The following is a 24798-nucleotide window of genomic DNA, read 5'->3' on the forward strand; positions in this document are numbered from 1 at the left end:
TCGTATAAGGAACACGTTTTAAAGCGTATTAAATGCAGCCGGAAGCAAAATAAAGTTTGATGCGTTTTCATTGTAATTGTGGTACGCACTTTAACGCCATTGAGTCATATCGGGTCATTTCGTATTCTTTCCCACAGTAATTTAGTGCCGAAAAACATAAATCAGATCAAATCGTATTATGTACACCGTAGCCTACGGATCAAAAGGTATTATGTTCAGGACATGTTTCCCAGCTTGCTGTTCCCACGCATAGTGGAATATACGGTAGGAGTACCGTGGACATTCCAGCATCTTGCATCTTACCATCTTGTGATTACTTTTTGGTTCCAAATAGTGAAGATAAAATGCGTGGAAGCAATTTTTCATCACCTGACGAAGCAGCGGAATATTATAAAAGCCTGTTCTCTGAAGCTGTCTAAGGAAGAGAGAGAGACATCATTGCTTTAAGGATGGTTTCATAGAATGCAAAAAAATGTATTTTTGGTAAAGCGGGATATTCTGAAAAACAATAAAATCATTTATTTAAAAAAAACTAATCCTTGATTGATTTTTTAAGAAAAATTTTAATGCCGCCCTAGTATTTTCGGGTTATCGACCAAAGCCTGAAGACCACACCGCTTCAGTCCACCGTGTTAATGTCGCCATCACGATATCAGTATAGGTAACGGTGAGTAAAGCAGTGTAGGTTACAAGATTACTGGTGACCATACGCAGCACATGAAGTGGTTTAATATTTAGAGAAGCGATATGAAATACGATGAATACGTGGATTCAGTAGTAGGGGATGGTTCTGGGAGAGCACAATGCACCTCTATACGAAATCGCATACGGGACGCTAGCACGGCCAATTCTTGAGCATTACTCAACGATCGGAAAGTCATTTATGTATGAAGAAACAAAGAAAAGGAAATTAATGGAGACGAAACGTGCCAAGATCAAACTAGTTCCTCCGTTTACATGCCTCAGTGAAACCTTGACGAAAATGGAATCGAAACAAAAGCAAACGAAGTTAGATGCCAGAAGGTGGAAAGTGCATACCGATTTACCCAAAATGTCTACAACAGGAAATGTATCTAAAGCACATGAAATAAAGTTATTATATAACAGTAATTAAACTAGAATGTCTCTATGGATCTATTTTGAACAGTAAAACAGTAACTGAAAACATTGAGCCGAAGGTATGCATAATCATAAGAAATGGCTCTGAGCACTATGGGACTTAACATCTATGGTCATCAGTCCCCTAGAACTTAGAACTACGTAAACCTAACTAACCTAAGGACATCACACAACACCCAGCCATCACGAGGCAGAGAAAATCCCTGACCCCGCCGGGAATCGAACCCGGGAACCCGGGCGTGGGAAGCGAGAACGCTACCGCACGACCACGAGATGCGGGCATAATCATAAGAAACTTACTCGATCCAAAACTTGTAGACTAACAAAAGTGACTCTGAGGCAAACAGAAAATAGAAACAATACCAGTACACAAATGAATTTAGAAAACACATGTTAAGATTCCATGGAGACATTAACACAGCAAGCCCAGACAGACTTGCAAAAGAAACAGTCGACTTCTGCGGCAACGGGAGTGAAGCCGAGACGGACAAGGCGGAATGGATTGGCGATATCAAAACTGATCTTATATTGACAGGAACTGCACCAAAAGACGACCGACATTGCTTTATCTTTCGGTCCAAAAGTCACAAACGGCACGTTGACCAACAGAAAAAACCAAAGAAGAAAACTGGAACAACACGCTCTGAAGTGAGAGAGCTAGTCCACAGGAAGAGAATGAAAGAAATACGGCCACAAGGGAAGGCGAATGTCCACTTCTAAGTGCTTCCTGTAGTCCTAGTGAGCTTATTCGCAAATAACACAACAGACATCGATCGTATTCAGAGACGCGAAGTTTGGGTCGTGGCAGATCTGTATGTCCCCGTACGAAATGCAACGGAATGGCTGTCAGAAAAAGAACGGCGACGTTGTTGGCAGGCAGTCCTGCCCGATAGTTAGAGAATCATAGCAAAACTGGAGATTCACTATAATAAGGTTACCTCTTTGTCTAGCGTGACAACACACTTACGATGACAGGTGGGGCAGACGAAAGCGTTACAACTTTCAGACAGAAAGTCAGTGACATAGTCATCAAACTTTGCAAAAATTATTAACGTATTAATAAGTCAAGAAAAAAAATTGAAGATGCAGCAGTGATTATTATGTCTGTCTTCTACAGATGTGAAAGGTGGTAGGTCGCCCGACATATTCTGCAGATCCCATGGTCACATGGGATATCACATGAAAATGCGTGGAAAGCTACTGAGAGGAGACTATTCACTTTAAAAATAAATAGGAAAAAATGGAGATAGTCAGGAAGTATGCTTAGGAAGCCAGTTGGTGCTGTTGAGGAGGGATTCCTAAACTGAGAGTGCAACAGATATCAGAAAGGATGGAAACGTCTGGAAATGCGCTGTTGATGAGGAATAATTCCAGGAGGCGAAATAAATGGCAGAAATGAAAGTCACGGCCAAATGCAGAGTCATCTGGAGATCTCTGTGAATGGCCTATGCTCCCCAAAACTGTCAGGAAGTCATGATGATGTAATAATGATGATCATTAGGTGGGGAGATATAATTATTATAATGAGGATGTAATAGTAAGGATGGCGATGATGATGATGATGATGGTAATGTAATGGTAATAGTAATGATGATGATGTAGTTCTCATAATGATGATGATGACGATGTAATAACGACAATAACGATGCAATTTTGCTGATGTACTGTTAATGTGATGATATAATGATGATGATGATGTAATGGAAGTGATGATGATGATGATGTAATGATGATGATGATGTAATGATGATGATGGTGTAATTACGATGATGATGTAATGAGGATGATGATGTAATGAGGATGATGATGTATTGATGGTGATATCTGCAGTCAGCTTGTTGCAAATGATGATGCAATAAGAGTCATGATGATGTATTGATGATGATGACGTAATGGTCATGATGATGATGATATATTGATGATGATCACACTTGCATGCAGCTGGTTCCAAATCGAGAGCCCAGTAATATTTCCCTGTAATAGATGAAATGTACATACTTTGAAGTTACTATATTTTATGTCCAATTTATGTACATGCATTTTATATCTGAGGTCATTTTTTACTTCTAAGTTTGCGACAGAAGGGTCTTTAAACAACTCAGTTGTTGTGTCACCAGCTCTCGCATTCTATCAGTCAGCAGGCCTGGAGTAAAAAGGGAAAAAAGTCAAAGAAAGAGAGAGAAAATAGTTTTAGATGCGAGATTACACTTTGTTCAACTAAAACAGTTCGCATGTCTTGTGTCTCAGAACACCACAATCTGTAGTTCTGAAATGGAGGGTCAGCTGGATGGGATGTTGTCTACACTTGTCGCAACAGTGACTTTTGTTGTGTCTGAGATGATGTTGAGGGCGAATGGCGAATCCGTCCGTGAACAAGAATTCTAACAACACGTCTGAGATTGGCTTTCTCATGGGAAATTCCGTTAGGAAGCTAGTTGCGTTGAAGATTCATTACTGTACGTGCACTATCGGCGAGTGTCTGAAACGGTAGAAATCGAAATACAGTGACAGGTGTAGAGCGCTCTCTGGCTGCTACTATTGTAAGCTTGCATCCAACACAATGTTAAATGCGACAAACATGCCGATAAATAAGATGTTGCAGAACTCTGTTGCATTTAACATTTTAATGCTTTTCATTTCTATTTGTACTGACGTAGGCGCATGAAACATTGAGTCGTCTGCTAGCTAACGTTGCCAGCGACCAGCGATAAATACCTGTCAATGCCATTCGATTTCTGTCGAGGCAGCCTGATCGTGGTAGAGTCTTCTTAGAGAACAGTAAAAATATTTTAGTGCGTTTGCGTGTCTCCTGGTTCGTGTCGTACAATACGAGCTGCAAACAGCCTTATTTCTCCCAAGGAACAGTTCTGCTGAATGTGATGCAGTGGACGGACTTTCTTGCTTTGAGTAAGGACGGATGGACCTGCTCGTGCTTACTGTACGTGTCACAGTAAATTCTCCTCTTCCCTTGTGCAGGGCATTTCTCAGTTGCGAGCGTTAGAGTCAACCGAACATCAGTCGCGGTAGAGAGGCTCCAGTTCGCTAGGTTATCAGAACACAACACAGTGTGCACCATTGGCCAGTCGCTATTAGCGTCTCTGACACAGGCGGTGGAAGCACTCCGCCGCCTTCTCGATCGTCTCGCGTCACCGCCTTCTCGTGGCCACCTCAATGCAGCCTCGACAAGTCGCTGGGTGGCGCCATCTACCGCGGTCCCGGCAGAGACGAGCAGGAGAATGCCGAGCAGTCCCCCCTCCTCACGGCCGACATCACGTCGTTCAGGTGGTGCGTCACGGAAGCGTCGCCACGGACCCTGTGAACAAACAAAAGACGTTTTTAGAACGTTTTCCGCAAACAGCTCGGCACAGTTTCAATGTACAATAAATTGAATTGAATGAAATTTTATTTTCGTTTAACTATTACAGCAATTGACAAAGGCAAGTTACATATATACAAGTTGTACAGCATATATACAGGGTGTTACAAAAAGGTACGGCCAAACGTTCAGGAAACATTCCTCACACACAAATAAAGAAAATATGTTATGTGAACATGTATCCGGAAACGCTTAATTTCCATGTTAGAGCTCATTTTAGTTTCGTCAGTATGTACTGTACTTCCTCTATTCACCGCCAGTTGGCCCAATTGAAGGAAGGTAATGTTGACTTCGGTGCTTGTGTTGACATGCGACTCATTGCTCTACAGCAACGTAGCATCAACAGGTTAGTGTTCATCACGAACGTGGTTTTGCAGTCAGTGCAATGTTTACAAATGCGGAGTTGTCAGATGCCCATTTGATGTATGGATTAGCACGGGGCAATAGCCGTGGCGCGGTACGTTTGTATCGAGACAGATCTCCAGAACGAAGGTGTCCCGACAGGAAGACGTTCGAAGCAGTTGATCGGCGTCTTAGGGAGCACGGAACATTCCAGCCTATGACTCGCGACAGGGGAAGACCTAGAACGACGAGGACACCTGCAATAGACGAGGCAATTCTTCGTGCAGTTGACAATAACCCTAATGTCAGCATCAGAGAAGTTGCTGCTGTACAAGGTAGCGTTGACCACGTCACTGTATGGAGAGTGCTACGGGAGAACCAGTTGTTTCCATACCATGTACAGAGTGTGCAGGCACTATCAGCATCTGATTGGCCTCCACAGGTACACTTCTGCGAATGGTTCATCCAACAATGTGTCACTCCTCATTTCAGTGCAAATGTTCTCTTTACGGATGAGGCTTCATTCCAATGTGATCAAATTGTAAATTTGGACAATCAACATGTTGTGCAATCACGTCATCAACACAGATTTTCTGTGATCGTTTGGGCAGGCATTGTTGATGATGTCTTGATTGGGCCCCATGTTCTTCCACCTCCTCTCAATAGAGCACGTTATCATGGTTTCATACGGGATACTCTACCTGTGCTGCTAGAATATGTGCCTTTACAAGTACGACAAAACATGTGGTTCATGCACGATGGAGCTCCTGCAAATTTCAGTCGAAGTGTTCGTACGCTTCTCTACAACAGATTCGGTCACCGATGGATTGGTAGAGGCGGACCAATTCCATGGCCTCCACGCTCTCCTGACCTCAACCCTCTTGACTTTATGGGGGCATTTGAAAGCTCTTGTCTACGCAACCGCGGTACCAAAGGTAGAGACTCTTCGTGCTCGTATTGTGGACGGCTGTGATACAATACGCCATTCTCCAGGGCTGCATCAGCGCCTCAGGGATTCCATGCGATGGAGGGTGGATGCATGTATCCTCGCTAACGGAGGACATTTTGAACATTTCCTGTAGCAAAGTGTTTGAAGTCACGCTGGTACGATCTGTTGCTGTGTGTTTCCATTCCATGATTAATGTGATTTGAAGAGACGTAATAAAATGAGCTCTAACATGGAAAGTAAGCGTTTCCGGGCACGTGTCCACATAACATATTTTCTTTCTTCGTGTGTGAGGAATGTTTCCTGAAAGTTTGGCCGTACCTTTTTGTAACTCCCTGTATACGAGTTATACAAGTTATACAGCATATATACATGGGTTGAAGATCAATATGTCACTACTGGTTTTCCATAAAATACAATATTTAAAATCAAATAATATGAAAAACATTGCATCATAAATTACTCAGTTAAAGAAATTATGCTGTACTCTCCAAACTGGTACCACTATGATATTTTACAGTCATAAAATTCCTGAAGTGAGTAGCAAGGATTTGCAGCTGACCAACTGAATAATTTTTCTTTAAATAAATCAAATGTAGCTTCTATCCATTCTAGTGGCAGTTTGTTAAACATCTTCATACCCACCACTTTGTAGCTGTTCAGTGACTTGGATAATCTGTAGTAAGGTATGTCAAGATGGCTACTATTTCTGGTTCCATGAGAGTGTACATCTCTTCTACGCTGGTCTTCTGGTAAGTTGCTCTTTATATGCAGTAGGGCAGTGTAAATATACATGTTTATAACAGTTAATATTTTTAAGTTGATAAACAGTGGTTTGCAATTGGCCAGTTTATCACTGTTTGTGATAATTCGAATTACTTTCTTCTGAAGTACCAAAATGTCCTGAAGGGGTGAGCTATTGCCCCATATTAAAAGCCCATAAGATATAATGCTTTGAAGAAAAGCAAAGTAGGCCGATCTTACATAGGCTGCAGGTACATGGTTTTTTATTTGTTAAGAAGTGTATTGAATTGCACAATTAATTGATTGCAGAAATCTCTCAGAACAATGTGTGTTGTTAAACTACCGTCAATAGTTTCACATTTTCCTGTGTCAGAGAGGGAGACACCACTATTATGAGTATGCCTGCAACAGACCTGGCGTTCGCCGTGCCTAGCTGACGTGACGTCACGAACAAGCGCCGAGGCCTTCCTTTGAGTCGGTGGTTGCCTCTACGCACTAGCCAGACTCCTGTGGCGGTCAACACTTTCTCCTGCTGAACTTGAACGGCACGCGCTTTCTCTGCCGACACGCCTGTGGAATGCGGCGTCTTCGAGCGAAGCAGACCGTCTTTTTGTTTACGTCACTTTCTACCTCTCTGTCCGTCTCACGACCTGCAGGATCCTAGAGTGTACTCTACGCCCACATACACAGGCATGCAAACCGTTTAGAACGAACGTAACTACCGCATGGTCTGTCACTGTCAAGTAACAAAGCTCGATGAAACTTGGACCATGCATAAGAAATACTTACATGGATATGGTGTCTGTTCTTTCGGACATACACATACATCATGACCTGCAGCCGTCTAGAGCGAAATTAGAATTAAATTAATACCGTCAGCTGCGAACGGGCGTTGATATAGATCAACGGGGGCAGGTGAAAATGTGTGCCCCGACCGGGACTCGAACGTGGGATCTCCTGCTTAGACGGCAGACGCTCTATCCAGCTGAGCCAGCGAGGGAACAGAAGATAGTGCGACTGCAGGGACTATCTCGCGCACACCTCCCGCGAGACCCACATTCTCATCTTGTATGTCCACACACTACATTCGTGTGTCCCACCCCATATCCATATAAGTACACAGGGTGAGTCACCTAACGTTACCGCTGGATATATTTCGTAAACCACATCAAATACTGACCAACCGATTCCACAGACCGAACGTGAGGAGAGGGGCTAGTGTAATTGCTTAATACAAACCATACAAAAATACACGGAAGTATGTTTTTTAACGCAAACCTACGTTTTTTTAAATGGAACCACGTTAGTTTTGTTAGCACATCTGAACATATAAACAAATACGTAATCAGTGCCGTTTGTTGCATTGTGAAATGTTAATTACATCCGGAGATATTGTAACCTAAAGTTGACGCTTGAAACCTCCGACGTTCAGTTGCTTGTTGTAACAAACACGGGCCGCGGTCGGCGAGCAGCATCTGCAGAGACATGTTTACGATGACGACCGTGTTTACGAGTGTGGCTGTAGTACACTGTTGTGGTTTGGTCTAGTTGTCGCAGTGTCCGCATGTAGCGCTTACTGCTATTGTTATTCTGCATTCGTCTCCGCACGCAGACCAACTGTAGTACATCGTGTTACCAGACGTCTGTGATAGTGTAGTGTTGTAGGAACTGTGACCAAGGTGTATTCGAACTCTAAAAACGCGGAGATGATACTCATTTATGGCGAGTGTCGACGAAATGCAGCTGAAGCCTGCAGGGTGTATGCAGAACGGTACCCGGACAGAGAGCATCCAACGTGCCGCACATTGCAAAACATCTACCGCCAACTGTACGCAACAGGTATGTTCGTAGCGCGCAAACGGGTCCGTAACAGGCCCGTCACAGGAGAAGCGGGTGCAGTTGGTGTGTTAGCTGCTGTTGCCATGAACCCACATATGAGTACACGGGACATTGCGAGAGCCGGTGGACAGAGTCAAAGTAGTGTCATGCGCATACTGCATCGTCACCGCTTTCACCCGTTTCATGTGTCGCTACATCAGCAATTACATGGTGATGACTTTAATCATCGAGTGAAATTCTGTCAGTGGGCATTAACAGAGAATGCGTTGCAGTTCTACCTGTTTACCGATGAAGCGGGATTCACAAACCACGGGGCACGGGGTAGTGAATCTACGGAACATGCATTACTGGTCCGTGGACAATCCTCGCTAGCTCAGACAGGTAGAGCGACAGCGACCGTGGACTGTAAATGTATGGTGCGGAATCATTGGCGACCACCTCATTGGTCCTCACTTTATTGCAGGGGCCCAAACAGCTGCAACATACATCGCGTTTCTACAGAATGATCTGCCAACGTTGCTCGAAAATGTCCCACTGGAAACGCGTCGACGTATGTGGTATCAGCATGATGGTGCACCTGCACATTCCGCATTTAACACTAGGCCGACCCTTGACAGGATGTTCGACGGGCGTTTCATAGGGCGTGGGGGATGCATAAATTGGCCAGCCTGTTCTCCTGATCTTACACCTCTGGACTTCTTTCTGTGGGGTACGTTAAAGGAGAATGCGTACCGTGATGTGCCTACAACCCCAGAGGATACGAAACAACGTATTGTGGCAGCCTGCGGCGACATTACACCAGATGTACTGCGGCGTGTACAACATTCATTACGCCAGAGATTGCAATTGTGTGCAGCAAATGATGGCCACCACATTGAACATCTATTGGCCTGACATGTCGGGACACACTCTATTCCACTCCGTAATTGAAAACGGAAACCACGTGTGTACGTGCACCTCACCCCTCATGGTAATGTACATGTGCGTCAGTGAAAAAGACCAATAAAAAGGTATTAGCATGTGTACGTAATGTGCTGTTCCAGTCTCTTCTGTACCTAAGGTCCATCACCGTTCCCTTTGGATCCCTACGTAATTCGGTGCTCTCCGATACACACGATCCAACAGCGGAGGAGTGGTACTCAAGCGTCAACTTTAGGTGACCATATCTCCGGATGTAATCAACATTTTACAATACAACAAACGGCACTAATTACGTATTTGTTTATATGTTCAGATGAGCTAACAAAACTAACGGGGTTCCATTTAAAAAAACGTAGGTTTGTGTTAAAAAACATACTTCCGTGCATTTTTTTATGGTTTGTATTAGCGAATTACACTAGCCCCTCTCCTCACGTTCGGTCTGTGGAATCGATTCGTCAATATTTGATGTGGTTTACGAAATATATCCAGCGGTAATGTTAGGTGACTCACCCTGTATAGTTCTGGCAACACCGGCCATGACCTCCTTCTTCTCTGCGGGACTTGGTAAGAATGTCTTCCACGAATAACGAGTGTGTTGGGGTGGGACACTACGAATGTCGTGTGGGGGCATACAATGTGAGAAGTAAGCAGGAGATCCCGTGTTCGAGTGCCGGTCGGGGCACACATTTTCTCCCGTCCCCGTTGATATATATCAACGCCCGTGAGCAGCTGACGGTATTAATTTAATTCTAATTTCATACATAAGTAAAAGCTATCTGAGAGAAATACGGAAGGAGACGAACAGAAATGAGACTGTCATGTTGATGTTGAAGCTTTTTTGTCTGTGTTTGCTTTAACAACAACATAGGTTTTTGAATGGGGTCCGCCTTTAGTAAAACAGGATTTTGTTTTTTTGTCCCAGACATGTTTCACTGCAGTTGCAGCAGCATCAGTGTTTTTTTATTGTTATGGCTGTTAAACATAAGGAACGTTCTTTACTGTTTAAATACATACAAACATTCGTTTCTAAATCCTAATTACAGTTTTTTGAGGAGCGCGCGCGCACACACACTCACATACACACACACACACACGCACTGAGAAATTCAAAACAATCGCCAATGACACCTTCAACTGTTCCACTGTCTGCCATCTTGTTTTCACACCTTCTACTGCTCCACTGTCCGCCATCTTGCTATCACAGCTGATAGACAGTGACAGTGACAACTCAAAACTGAACTTGACAATGAAGAAGATGGAAAAAAAAAACAAAAAAAAGAAACCGTAAATGAAACATAATGTAAATAGATACACACACACACACACACACACACACACAATATATGGTTCAAATGGCTCTGAGCACTATGGGACTTAACTTCTGAGGTCATCAGTCCCCTAGAACTTAGAACTACTTAAACCTAACTAACCTAAGGACATCACACACATCCATGCCCGAGGCAGGATTCGAACCTGCGACCGTAGCGGTCGCGCGGTTCCAGACTGTAGCGCCTAGAACCGCTCGGCCACCCTGGCCGGCTGTGAGGTGATTATGATGTGCTTGGTGCACAGTAGGGCAATCCTCCCTTGTGGCGGCCAGACGTGGCTGAAGAGTACCTTGTCGAAGAGAATGTCTTCCCGCACGCTACCATGCAGTCCAACATCGGGCCACTGTCACATCTGGATGCCCCACAAATCTACATATTGCACAATTCGACCAGCTGGTGAAATGGACATACAATGGGGCTCCTTTCAAACTCCGCCAGGTGCTGATAACGATATCTCACACAAGTACTCGATATTTCCCGTCCTGGCATGCTTCACGCTATTTACACTGATCAGCCAAAACATTACAACTACCTAATAGCCGGTAAGTCCACCTTTGTCACAGATAACAGTGGAAACGCATCGTTGCATGGGAGCAATGACGCCTTGGTAAATCATTGGAGGGAAGTAGAACCATATCTGCACACACATGTCACCTATTGTCCTAAATTTCGTGGAGGAGGGTGATGAGCTCTGATGCCACATTCAGTCACATCCCACATCTGTCCGATGGGGTTTAGATCTGACGAGTTGGGAAGCCAGCATATCAATTACAAATCGCCGCTGTGTTCCTCGAACCAATCCATCACACTCCTGGGCTTGTGACATGGCGCATTATCTTGTTGAAAAACGCCACTGCCGTCAGGAAACGTGATTGTCATAAAGGGGTGTACGTGTTCTGAAATCAGTGTACGATACTCCATGACCATCATGGGTCCTTGCATTAGTTCCACTGTACACGTGGATGCCCACGTGAATGTTTCCCAGAGCATAATGGAGCCGCCACCAGCTTGTTTCTCTCCCGCAGTACAGGTGTCAGGGAGCTGTTCCCCTGGAAGATGACGGATTCGCACCCGACCGTCGGCACGATCAAGAAGGTATCGGGATTCATCACACCAAGCAATGCTCTGCCACTGAGCCAACCTCCATTTCCGATGGTCAGATGCCCATTTCAGTCGTATTTGCTGATGTAGTGGTGTTAAAGCTGTCAACGGCCTTGCCGCAGTGGTAACACCAGTTCTCATTGGATCACTGTGTTAAGTGCTGTCGGGTTATGCTAGCACTGGTCCGACACGTGTCCCATCGGGGATGGACGTGGCAGTCTTGCTGGCAACAGGAGTACCGCAACATGGCACAGAGAGTTCATACAGACGTGTACTGTGAGTGGGCGAGCATTGTCCTGTTGGAAAATGGTACCACGATAGCGTCACATGATAGGTAACTGTTGTGTACATAGTTCCGCGTAGTCAGCGCGTACACAACTTTCCCACTACAGCGCGAGCGCGCCGCTAAGCACAACAGCGCATGCGCAGCGCTCGTCCGTCTCCGCACTACGAGATGGCGTTGTCTTAGAGACGGACCAAATTCTGCTTCCGCCGATCCGCGTATTAATATGTAACGCAGCCAATGAGATTGCTGCTAATGTAGAACCTTTTCTCCTCGCGGATCACACTCGCGCAGTGATACCTGAACGCTCGAGGTATTATAACGAGTGTACAGACCTCTGATTAGGCAGTCTGCCTTAGTCTGCATTAGTCTGCAGTCAAGTTTCAATCTGCGCCTAATAAGATTATCCTATTCCTGCTCATAGCCATGAAGAGAAATGTATAGACACTTTTGTCAAGTATCAGAGATATGTGAGAATAAGAACAACGTACCAAGACCAAAGGAACTTCAGATTGTCAATTGTAAACAGCATCCAGAATCAAGTTACTTAAAATCTATGATTTTTATTATTTTAATAAATATGTGTGAATATTAATCAAGTTCTGTTTGAAGTTGGTCACCGTCAATCTGCTACTCTAAGCGTGCAAGTGGCATTTCTATCGTCTGACCTAACGGCAGAAGATACACACGCCGCGATAAGATCACGAGACATATTGCTGACACTCGCCTACTTCGTTAGAGCGACAAGTCAAATAATCTGATGGTGTGTGTACCGAAGATCTTACAGTACGCACACCACAGTAACACACGAGGACTCAGTATGTTCTTGAGGTACTATAGGGCCGTCAGAGCTCCGTCAGTCATTACCTGATGGTTCGTCACACCCTGATGCTATCAATTGCTCCACACGCCTCTCCAAAACAGTAGACCAGTGAAACCTCTGCCAAGGCTGTTGATGATGGACATGCAGGGTAGTGCAGAACCGCATTCATTGCTCAAAACAATGCGTTGCCCTTCATCAGGTCTGCCGGGCACTGTTGGAAAGCAGAGTGCAGTCAGCCATTGTGAGGCAAACTGAGGAGGTACTCGATTGAGAAGTAGCGGCTCCGGTTTTGGAAACTGACAAACGGCCGGGAGAGCGGAGTGCTGGCCACATGCCCCTGCATATCCGCATCCAGTGACGCCTGTGAGGATTACATGGCGGCCGGTCGGTACCTTTGGGCCTTCATGGCCTGTTCGGGAGGAAGTTTCAGTTTTTAGTGGTGTTAACGTTGGCACACGGATGGTTCATCGGCAGTGTAGGTCCATCGTTAGGAGTTTCCGGTGCACTGTGTTCAGACACCCTTGCACTCTTCCCAGCATGTTAATTCCGCCACAGTTCGCCGCCTGTCCTGTTTTACCAGCGTGCCCAGCCTACGATGTCCGACATCTGTAATGATGGGTGGCCGCCCAGCCGTACGACGTATGGTCGTGGTTTCACCTTCGTTTGGCCAAGTGTAGAAGACACTCACCACAGCACTCGTGAAACACCCGACAAGTCGTGCAGATCTCGATATGCTCCTGCCGAGCCTCCAGTCCATCACAGTCTGCCCTCGGCGAAACTCAAATAGATCGCCTGCCTTCCCCATTCCACACATGGACAGCACGCCCACTGATACTACATGCACCGTGTGTGCGTGCCTGACTAGCAGTCATTCCTCGCCAGGTGACGCTGCTGTCATTATTTATACAGACAAGGAGACGGCACGACCATTGCCTTTTTAATCAGAATAACAAAGTCTATTGAAAAACATTCAGTTTTTATACATATAATAATTATAAACAAGAACCGCACTGGTAAATATCGTAAAAACAAACAAAGCAATAATTTTTGCGACATCTTGCGCAACATATAAAAGCGGATTTTTTTTACAATCACAGTGCGTTTGCAATAAATCTGTACAAAAACATGCCCCATTAACAATTACGAAAATGTTTCGAGTTTCTGACAATTTTGAGGCAAACCATGCATATTGAATAATGTCTCGGAATATTGGTGACGATAATTGATGGTGAATTATAGAATGAATTTTTGTACAATCTTCCCGGGAATTAATTTCACGATTCTCCTGTAACAATGCGCTGCAATTTTGCAAGCAATAGAAGAAAAAAATAAAGTGCCGGAAGAGGAATCGAACCCGAGACCTTTCGCGTAAGGGTCCGAGCGCTAACCATGTATTTTTTTTTTAACAAGATTTTTTTTTAAATCTCATTTTGTTCGTTTTCGTTCGTTGTATCTGCTCTGGGCGGACGTCGAAAGACACCTGTTTCAGTTCGTTGTTGATCCAATAACTCACCTTTCTTTTTTACAGAGGGCATCTATCCCTCTGACCGAACACGCTGAGCTACCGTGCCGGCATCTAGGCCAGACGGCAGCTCGGCAGTGTACTAACATTTTATACTCATAAGGCACCTAAAAAACTTTGGATCGATTTTTCCCGGGATTTTCCGGGTAGTGCGTCCTAATATTTTAACCACGTGAGGTGTTAGGGGTCCTCTTTCACCACACAAAATTGCGGACGAATCCCCGACCCCACGATCGTGCTGTCTCCGTGTGAGAGTGTGTGGGTGGTCATAGCGATCTCGCTGATCAGTTCGCTTAGCCTACCACGCTTGGTATCAACGCTAAACACAAACAACGCTAATGCATTCTGGTGTCCGTTGTATGTGTCACAGAACTGCGCCTCTAATCACTAACACATCCGATCGTGGATGTACGTGTGTGGAGATGCATTAACGTCTGACCATGTCTTCTGGGTGCTTCACTTGTTTTCTCAGGCAGTGTAAATGGCTTGATATTATATTGGATCCATGAAATATATTTGCAGACGCCAATGTGGACAACCGTCACCTGTGTAATGGAATGACGACGATGGAAAGTTTTGCCGGACCGGGACTCTAACCCGGATTTCACGCTTATCTTTTATTTGAAAGTTTTAAGAAGATTGCACAACAGTCTCGGTGAAAAAAGACCCCGATCTGTGTCAGACAGGAGACTGGTTCTTCCACGATGATAATGCACCTCCACACACCGCCATCTCTGTTAGACAGTTTCTGGCTAAAAATGGCATGGTTCCGTTGCTCCACGCACCTTATTCGAGAGACATGGCTGACAGTGAGAGATTTTCTTATTTCCACGCACGAAGAGGGACTGAAAGGACGCCAATCTGACAAAACTGAAGAAGTCAAGAAAAAAGCGAGGGAGGTGCTGTCAGACATTTCTAAAGATGACTACAAATAATGTTTCAAGCAGAGGAAGCACCGGGGGATATTAGTTGTAATGGAGAGTATTTAGAAGGGGATAAGGCTGTATTGTAAACAGTTTGAAAATACATAGCTTTCAAGAAACGGTTCTGTTTTTTCTTGGGCACCCCTCGTACAGTATATGTTAGGCGTATAGGTACAAATATTGTGATAGCTGATACCTTAATATTTACCCACTTATGTGTATTAGTTGTTATTTCTCTGTGTCTAACAGCCCTCTCGCAGGCATATCACATAATAGGCTATCTGACATACTCTGCACCGTCGTAACTGCCTCTTGAAGTAGACTCCGCCTATCAGTACAGCCAACCCGTGTTGCATCCATGCATCCACACTTCAATCGCCTACTGCACAGGGAAAATGAACAGTAATTGCTTGCTTTTGCCACAGATACTTAGAGATACTAGCCAATCTAAAAACATACCGCTAATAATAGCTGCAATTATTAGTCTGCATATGAAGTAAATACTGATCCAACGTTATTAATTGCACTGTCCTTAGACATGAACAGAAATACACTCCTGCAAATTGAAATAAGAACACCGTGAATTCATTGTCCCAGGAAGGGGAAACTTTATTGACACATTCCTGGGGTCAGATACATCACATGATCACACTGACAGAACCACAGGCACATAGACACAGGCAACAGAGCATGCACAATGTCGGAACTAGTACAGTGTATATCCACCTTTCGCAGCAATGCAGGCTGCTATTCTCCCATGGAGACGATCGTAGAGATGCTGGATGTAGTCCTGTGGAACGGCTTGCCATGCCATTTCCACCTGGCGCCTCAGTTGGACCAGCGTTCGTGCTGGACGTGCAGACCGCGTGAGACGACGCTTCATCCAGTCCCAAACATGCTCAATGGGGGACAGATCCGGAGATCTTGCTGGCCAGGGTAGTTGACTTACACCTTCTAGAGCACGTTGGGTGGCACGGGATACATGCGGACGTGCATTGTCCTGTTGGAACAGCAAGTTCCCTTGCCGGTCTAGGAATGGTAGAACGATGGGTTCGATGACGGTTTGGATGTACCGTGCACTATTCAGTGTCCCCTCGACGATCACCAGTGGTGTACGGCCAGTGTAGGAGATCGCTCCCCACACCATGATGCCGGGTGTTGGCCCTGTGTGCCTCGGTCGTATGCAGTCCTGATTGTGGCGCTCACCTGCACGGCGCCAAACACGCATACGACCATCATTGGCACCAAGGCAGAAGCGACTCTCATCGCTGAAGACGACACGTCTCCATTCGTCCCTCCATTCACGCCTGTCGCGACACCACTGGAGGCGGGCTGCACGATGTTGGGGCGTGAGCGGGAGACGGCCTAACGGTGTGCGGGACCGTAGCCCAGCTTCATGGAGACGGTTGCGAATGGTCCTCGCCGATACCCCAGGAGCAACAGTGTCCCTAATTTGCTGGGAAGTGGCGGTGCGGTCCCCTACGGCACTGCGTAGGATCCTACGGTCTTGGCGTGCATCCGTGCGTCGCTGCGGTCCGGTCCCAGGTCGACGGGCACGTGCACCTTCCGCCGACCACTGGCGACAACATCGATGTACTGTGGAGACCTCACGCCCCACGTGTTGAGCAATTCGGCGGTACGTCCACCCGGCCTCCCGCATGCCCACTATACGCCCTCGCTCAAAGTCCGTCAACTGCACATACGGTTCACGTCCACGCTGTCGCGGCATGCTACCAGTGTTAAAGACTGCGATGGAGCTCCGTATGCCACGGCAAACTGGCTGACACTGACGGCGGCGGTGCACAAATGCTGCGCAGCTAGCGCCATTCGACGGCCAACACCGCGGTTCCTGGTGTGTCCGCTGTGCCGTGCGTGTGATCATTGCTTGTACAGCCCTCTCGCAGTGTCCGGAGCAAGTATGGTGGGTCTGACACACCGGTGTCAATGTGTTCTTTTTTCCATTTCCAGGAGTGTATCTACACTTATACCCCTACCACACTGTGAGGTTCCCTGCTGTTTTGGGGTGGCATTATGTGGGGCCGACGTACTCGGCTGGTGGTCATGGAAGGCGCCGTAACGGCTGTGCGATACGTGAATGACACCCTGCTTTATTTACAGCCTGACTTTCAGGCACCCAAACAATGTAGAAACCATTTTTGATTTGTTCGTGCGGGCTTTGTTCATCGTATTACGTGACTGTTCTGAGGACATTACGTGGACGTGTGCAACGAAGGACACCAGGTCTGTGGAAGAATGGCTCATGGAATCTTCGTCAGGACAACGCGTCGGCCCATAATGTGACGTCTGTGAAGCGGTTTTTGGCGAAAACTAAAATTCCAGTGATGGTACATCCACCGTATTCGCCTGACCTAGCTGACCTAGCACGATGCGACTTCTTTCTGTTCCCAAAACTGAATGCTGCGTTCAGAGGAACCAGGTTAGAGTCCGCGAAGGAAAAAGCGAACAGCGTAACAGAAAAAGACTTGCAGCACTGCTTTCAACAGTGGAAAATTTGCATGGAACGGTGCAGGTGTCGGGGACGGGACTATATTGAAGAGGATAACATTTCAGTTGTGTAAGTTTTTTCAATAATGAATTACAGCATGATTCCGGTTTCTCTATTGCCACAACTCGTATTCCCCCCCTCCCCCCCCCCTTGCCGCCCGCCAAAAATCACCCTATTATATGAGTCAAGGGATGGACAGTCACTTACCCGTCTACTGATGACGATAAACCAAACCTTGACTTATTACAGACCGCCCATAACGAAACTGAGCGCCGACCGCGTTATCGAATTTTTTCCCCATTTGCCTCCACATGATCTGAGCTGGACTGTGCCATACGCGGTCGCCATTCCCGGAATCCTGCTGAAGTTTGAGACTCCCTCCACTACATTTCTACACTCACCAAAAATTGGAATAGAGATCAACGTAAACATCATTTACGCCCTTTTTATTGCTCATGAAAACCACACATTGCGTGTTGTACCACCATACCGCGAGACCTTCAGAGCTGGTGGTCCAGATTGCTGTACACACCGGTACCTCTAATGCCCAGTAGCACGTCCTCTTTCATTGACGCATGCCTGTATTAGTCGTAGCATACTATCCACAAGTTCATCAAGGCGTTGTTGCTCCAGATTGTCCCACACCCCGACGGCGATTCGGTATGGATCCCTCAGAGTGGCCGGCCGCAGTGGCCGAGCGGGTCTAGGCGCTACAGTCTGGAACCGCGCGACAGCTACGGTCGCAGGTTCGAATCCTGCGTCGGGCATGGATGTGTGTGATGTCCTTAGGTTAGTTAGGTTTAAGTAGTTCTAAGTTCTAGGGGACTGATAACCTCAGAAGTTAAGTCCCATAGTACTCAGAGCCATTTGAACCCTCAGAGTGGTTGGTGGGTCAGGTCGCCCATAAACAGCTCTTTTCAACCTATCCCAGGTATGTTCGATAGGTTTCGTATCTGGAGAACATGCTGGCCACTCTTGTCGAGCGTTGTCATTATCCTGAAGGAAGTCATTTACGAAATGTACATGAGGGGGGCGCAAATGCCTCGCCAATATGCTTCCGACATGTTTGTACTATCGGTCAGAGGATGGCATTCACGTATCATGACCACCCTAAAACAGCACCTTGCTGCATCCGCTGGAGGGTGTGTCTAAGGCGTTCAGCCTGACCGGGTGGCTTCCGTACACGACGATTGTCTGGTTGAAGGCATATGCGACACTCATCGGTCAGAGAATGTAATGCCAATCCTCAGCGGTCCATTCGGCGTGCTGTTGGGCCCATTTGTACCGCGCTGCATGGTGTCGTGGTTGCAAAGTTGGACCTCGCCATGTACGTCGGGAGTGAAGTTGCGCACCATGCAGCCTATTGTGCACAGTCTGAGTCGTAACACGACGTCCTGGGGCTGCACAAAAAGCGTTATTCAACATGGTGGCGTTGCTGTCAGGGTTCCTCCGAGCCATAATCCGTAGGTAGCGGTCATCCACTGCAGTAGTAGCCCTTGGGCGGCCTGAGCGAAGCATGTCATCGACAATTCCTGTCTCTCTGTGTCTGCTCCATGTCCGAACAACATCGCTTTGGTTCGAGACGGCTGGACACTTCCCTTGCTGAGAACCCTTCTTGGCACATAGTAACAATGCGGACGCGATCGAACCGCGGTACTGACCGTCTAGGCATGGTTGAACTACAGACAACACGAGCCGTGTTCCTCCTTCCCGGTAGAATGAATGGAACTGATCGGCTGTCGGACCCCCTCCATCCTATAGGCGCTGCTCATGCACGGTTTACATCTTTGGGCGGGTTTAGTGACATCTCTGAACAGTCAAAGGGACTGCGTCTGTGATGCACTATCCACAGTCAACGTCTATCGTTAAGAGTTCTGGGAAGCGGGGTGACGCAAAACTTTTTTTTTTTGATGTGTGTAATGAAACTCATCAAAACGAGTTGTTTAATTCTTTATCTAGCAAACCGAGTATGCAGGATTCCTAAACACAACAATTTCCGACAGGAAGTTTGATATCAGCGCAGGGTGAAAATTTCATTCTGAAACATCCCCCAGCCTGTGGCTAAGCCATGTCTCCGCAGTATCCTTTCTTCCAGGAGCGCTAGTTCTGCAAGTTTCGCAGGAGAGCTTCTGTGAAGTTTAGAAGGTAGGAGACGAGGTACTGGCTATTCACAATATACATAAATGATCTTGCGGATAACATCGGAAGTTCACTGAGGCTTCTTGCGGATGATGCTGTGGTATATCGAGAGGTTGTAACAATGGAAAATTGTACTGAACTGCAGGAGGATCTGCAACGAATTGACGCATGGTGCAGGGAATGGCAATTGAATCACAATGTCGGCAAGTGTAATGTGCTGCGTATACATAGAAAGAAAGATCCCTTATCATTTAGCTACAATATAGCTGGAAGCAGATAATTCTATAAATTATCTGGGAGTAGGCATTAGGAGTGATTTAAAATGGAATAATCATATAAAGTTGATCGCCAGTAAAGCAGATGCCAGACTGAGATTCATTGGAAAAATCCTAAGGAAATGCAATCCGAAAACAAAGGAAGTAGGTTACAGTACACTTGTTCGTCCACTGCTTGAATACTGCTCAGCAGTGTGGGATCCGTACCAGATTGGGTTGATAGAAGAGAGAGAGAAGATCCAACGGAGAGCAGCGCGCTTCGTTACAGGATCATTTAGTAATCGCGAAAGTGTTACGGAGATAAACTCCAGTGGAAGACTCTGCAAGAGAGACGCTCAGTAAATCGGTACGGGCTTTTGTTGAAGTTTCGAGAACATATCTTCACCGAGGTATATTGCCCCCTCCTACGTATATCTCGCGAAGAGACCGCGAAGATAAAATTAGAGAGATTAGAGCCAACACAGAGGCATACCAATAATCTTTCTTTCCACGAACAATGCGAGACTGGAATAGAAGGGAGAACCGATAGAGGTACTCAAAGTACCCTCCGCCACGCACCGTCAGGTGGCTTGCGGAATATGGATGTAGATGTAGAAGTAGAAGATGGTTGTAGACGTAGATGTAGAAGTAGAGCTTTGACGACGGGTCGTGAGTCTTGCTTGGGTAGCTCGGTTGATAGAGCCCTTGCCTTCGAAAGACAACGTTCCCGAGTTCGAGTCTCAGTCCGGCACACAGTTTTAACCTGCCAGGAAGATTCACCTCATTGAAAGTGTCCCTGGCAGGGTGAAAGACGTCGTAAAGGCAAAGGGTTGACACGCTGATAGTTGATTTTGACCAGATAGCGTATTTATTCACTGCTAAGTTTTTTTGTTTTTTTTTTTCCTAAATAATATCAGTTGCCCGCGAAACGAGGTCACGTGTTTGAGTCCCAGTCCGTCAGACAATTTTAATCTGCCAGGATGTTTCAACGGAAGAGCGAAAAGCAACTTTAATTTGGTCGGCGAGCGTACCGGGGCCACATTACAAAATTCATGAGCAGAGCCAGGCTGAACCTGGCGGGCCGCGGTCGCACCCCGCTTCGACGCGGACACGGATGTGCTGCAGAACCTGCCGGCTCGGAATGCGGCGAGTCGACCGGCGAACCGGCTGAGTGACGGCTGCTCAAGGCCGCCCGCCGTGCGGGTGAGCGCCAGCCTGTTGCGATATCTGGACTGCGCATGCGTGGCGCCGACCCGTTGCGATACCTGGAGAAACCGGGCGACCCACTTGGCAAGGCCGCTTCGCCTCGGTTCGATGCCCCCTCGCGGAGCTGCCTGCTCGCGGGAGTGGTCCTCTGTTGATAAACGGCGACAAGAGGTCCCGTTTCCCTATCGCCTGGCTTCTGTCTCCGCCTTTGAACGCCATCTCTCATTTCTTCTCGGTGTGACTGGTACATGTACACGAATATGATGCGAGTCACACTTTCACTACTGGCCATTAAAATTGCTACACCACGAAGATGACGTGCTACAGACGCTAAATTTAACCGACAGGAAGAAGATGCTGTGATATGCAAATGATTAGCTTTTCAGAGCATTCACACAAGGTTGGCGCCGGTGGCGACACCTACAACGTGCTGACATGAGGAAAGTTTCCAACCGATTTCTCATACACAACAGCAGTTGATCGGCGCATGGCTGTAACGGATCCTGCAGCCACGTCTCGATCCCCGAGTTAACAGATGAGGACGTTTGCAAGACAACAACAATCTGCACGAATAGTTCGACGACGTTTGCAGCAGCATGGACTATCAGCTCGGAGACCATCACTGCGGTTACCCTTGACGCTGCATCACAGACAGGAGCGCCTGCGATGGTGTACTCAACGACGAACCTGGGTGCACGAATGGCAAAACGTCAGTTTTTCGGATGAATCGAGGTTCTGTTTACAGCATCATGATGGTCGCATCCGTGTTTGGCGACATCGCGGTGAACGCAAACTGGAAGCGTGTATTCGTCATCACCATACTGTCGTATCACCCGGCGTAATGGTATGGGGTGCCATTGGTTACACATCTCTGTCACCTCTTGCTCGCATTGACGGCACTTTCAACAGTGGACGTTATATTTCAGATGTGTTACGACCCGTGGCTCTACCCTTCATTCGATCCCTGCGGAACCCTAGATTTCAGCAGGATAATGTACGACCACATGTTGCAGGTCCTGTACGGGCCTTTCTGGATACAGAAAATGTTCGACTGCTTCCCTGGCCAGCACATTCTCCGGATCTCTCACCAATTGAAAACGTCTCGTCAATGGTGGCCGAGCAACTGGCTCGTCACAATACGCCAGTCACTACTCTTGATAAACTGTGGTATCGTGTTGAAGCTGCATGGGCAGCTGTACCTGTAAACGCCATCCAAGCTCCGTTTGACTCAATGCCCAGGCGTATCAAGGCCGTTATTACGGCCAGAGGTGGTTGTTCTGGGTACTGATTTCTCAGGATCTATGCACCCAAACTGAGTGAAAATGTAATCACATGTCAGTATAATATGTTTGTCCAATGAATACCCGTTTATGATCTGCATTTCTTCTTGGCGTAGCAATTTTAATGGCCTGTAATGTAATTGTTTATGTTTTCACTTGCTATCAATATTGGTGCCGTGACTCTTCTTTCGGTAAAAAAAAAAAAATGGCCAGGTGCGACTAGGACTCGCGCACTGTGGGCTCCGCAGAAACTTAATTATGTATACAGGTAGTTTATGCCAACGGCCTTGCCGCAGTGATAACACCGGTTCCCGCCAGATCACTGAAGTTAAGCACTGTGGGGCTGGGTAAGCACATGCATGGGTGACAACCGAGCGGGGTGCACTCAGCCCATGTGAGGCAAACTGAGGAGCTACTTGATCGAGAAGCAGCGGCTCCGGTCACAATAACTGACGACGGCCGGCAGAGCGGTGTGCAGATCACGTGCTCGTCCAGTGATGCCTGTCGCCCAAGGATGACATGGCGGTCGGTAGGACCTGATAGTTCTTCATGGCATGTTCGGGCGGAGTTTAGTTGTTATAGACAGTTTACCCGATCCGGGAATCGAGAATCTCGATCATTTTCGGCCGTTATCGACTTCGACACTGGTAAGATATCGGTACCAGCGATTCCAAGATTTTGGAGAATATCGTAAAGTCAATAATATGAATGTGACAAAGTCATGCAGGAGGCGGGCGACCATTATTCTATCATATATGGATATGGTTGGTGTCTGTTCTTTCGAACATGTCCGAAAGAACAGACACCATTGATGACCTGCAGCCGTCTAGAACGAAATAAGAATTATATTAACATCGTCAGCTGCTCACGGGCGTTGATATACATCAACGGTGACATTGGAGATACAGTTAATAATATTGAGAATTATAAACCAATACGCAAAGATTAACTTACGAAAGAATTATGATTTAGTACAAAATACTATAAGCTTCATTAGCAGAGGTATCCCTGATCACAGAATGCAAATAACTGTTGTTTATTTTCGCAGTAAGAAATACGTTTTTGACCTGAGACGTCAACTGTTTTATAAAAATAATTAAATTCAGAATCTTTTTGTACATTTTGGAATGCGTAAGTGCTATAATTAAGAATTAGGATTAATTAGGTAAAATAATTTAATGATAAGCGCAACGCTGTTATTATCGGAGTAACGATTTACGATAAGTCAATATTACGTGGTAGAGTACGACTGTAAAGTATAATTTTCATTAATAGTACTTCGGGATAAATTCCAGTGTCAGATTCCACGCGTCAGCTTTGAGCAATGACGTCATACCTAAAGGAAAGGCGCTACGTATAGGCAACCACTACGAAAAATTATTAAATACTATAGTTACAGCTTCCAAATTTTTCTCTTTTTCATAATAATGAAGATCGCAGTACCATATGCAGAAATCCTGTGACACTTTAGCGCACACACTGTTATTAAAACGATCTAAATAACGAACCGTGGAATGGTTGGTATCGGTAACTAGAGTAATCTATATAGGCCAGTTCCAGTTACAGATTCCAGAATTTGTTGGACCCTACTTTTTTTCAATTTAAGTTGCTTGTGTACTCGTCCCGCTAGATTTAATAATTAGTATTAAAAGTTAACGCCGATTCATAATATTATGACTTCACCATGCGCTATGCTGTGCTGGATTTAAAGGTTCTCTCTGTTTTTCTTACTCGCATAAATTACGATAATAATTTGAGTCATAGATACTTCTCGTTTTCTATTTTTATTTATTTTCGATACCTTTAATTCTTGTCGGTATAATTTGTGGCCAAGTAATTAATCAAGTGGACTGTGTTTGTAATTTTATCGTAGGCTACATTCGTTTGTTTATGAATACGATCAGTTGCTTTCAAAGACTGCCTCTATGTAGCGTCTCTTCCTTTGGTATGACGTCATTGCTCAAAGCCAACGAGTGGAATCAGACACTAGAATTGACCAGTACTTTATACGATACACTCGTTTGCGGTGTGCTAATGATCTCTGTAATTATTTATGAGCTTAATTAAAAAAGGATCCATGAGACCGGCATAATATTATAGTGTTGGAAACATTATCTACCTATTCGATCAGTTAAGCGAGTGCTGA

The 24798-nt window shown here is 46.0% G+C and overlaps 1 protein-coding gene across 1 annotated transcript in view; it reads right to left on the reverse strand.

Moving 5' to 3' along the window:
* Nucleotides 1–3405: 3405 nt before the first annotated feature.
* The window catches only part of LOC126209900 (uncharacterized), a 148121-nt gene continuing 126728 nt past the window's right edge, over nt 3406–24798 (reverse strand). Inside the window, exon 10 of the mRNA XM_049939022.1 lies at nt 3406–4432. Coding sequence (XP_049794979.1) covers nt 4324–4432 — 109 coding nt within the window. The 3' untranslated portion in view covers nt 3406–4323. The remainder of the gene's footprint in view (nt 4433–24798) is intronic.

Source organism: Schistocerca nitens, chromosome 10, assembly GCF_023898315.1.
Source record: "Schistocerca nitens isolate TAMUIC-IGC-003100 chromosome 10, iqSchNite1.1, whole genome shotgun sequence".
Lineage (NCBI taxonomy): Eukaryota > Metazoa > Arthropoda > Insecta > Orthoptera > Acrididae > Schistocerca > Schistocerca nitens.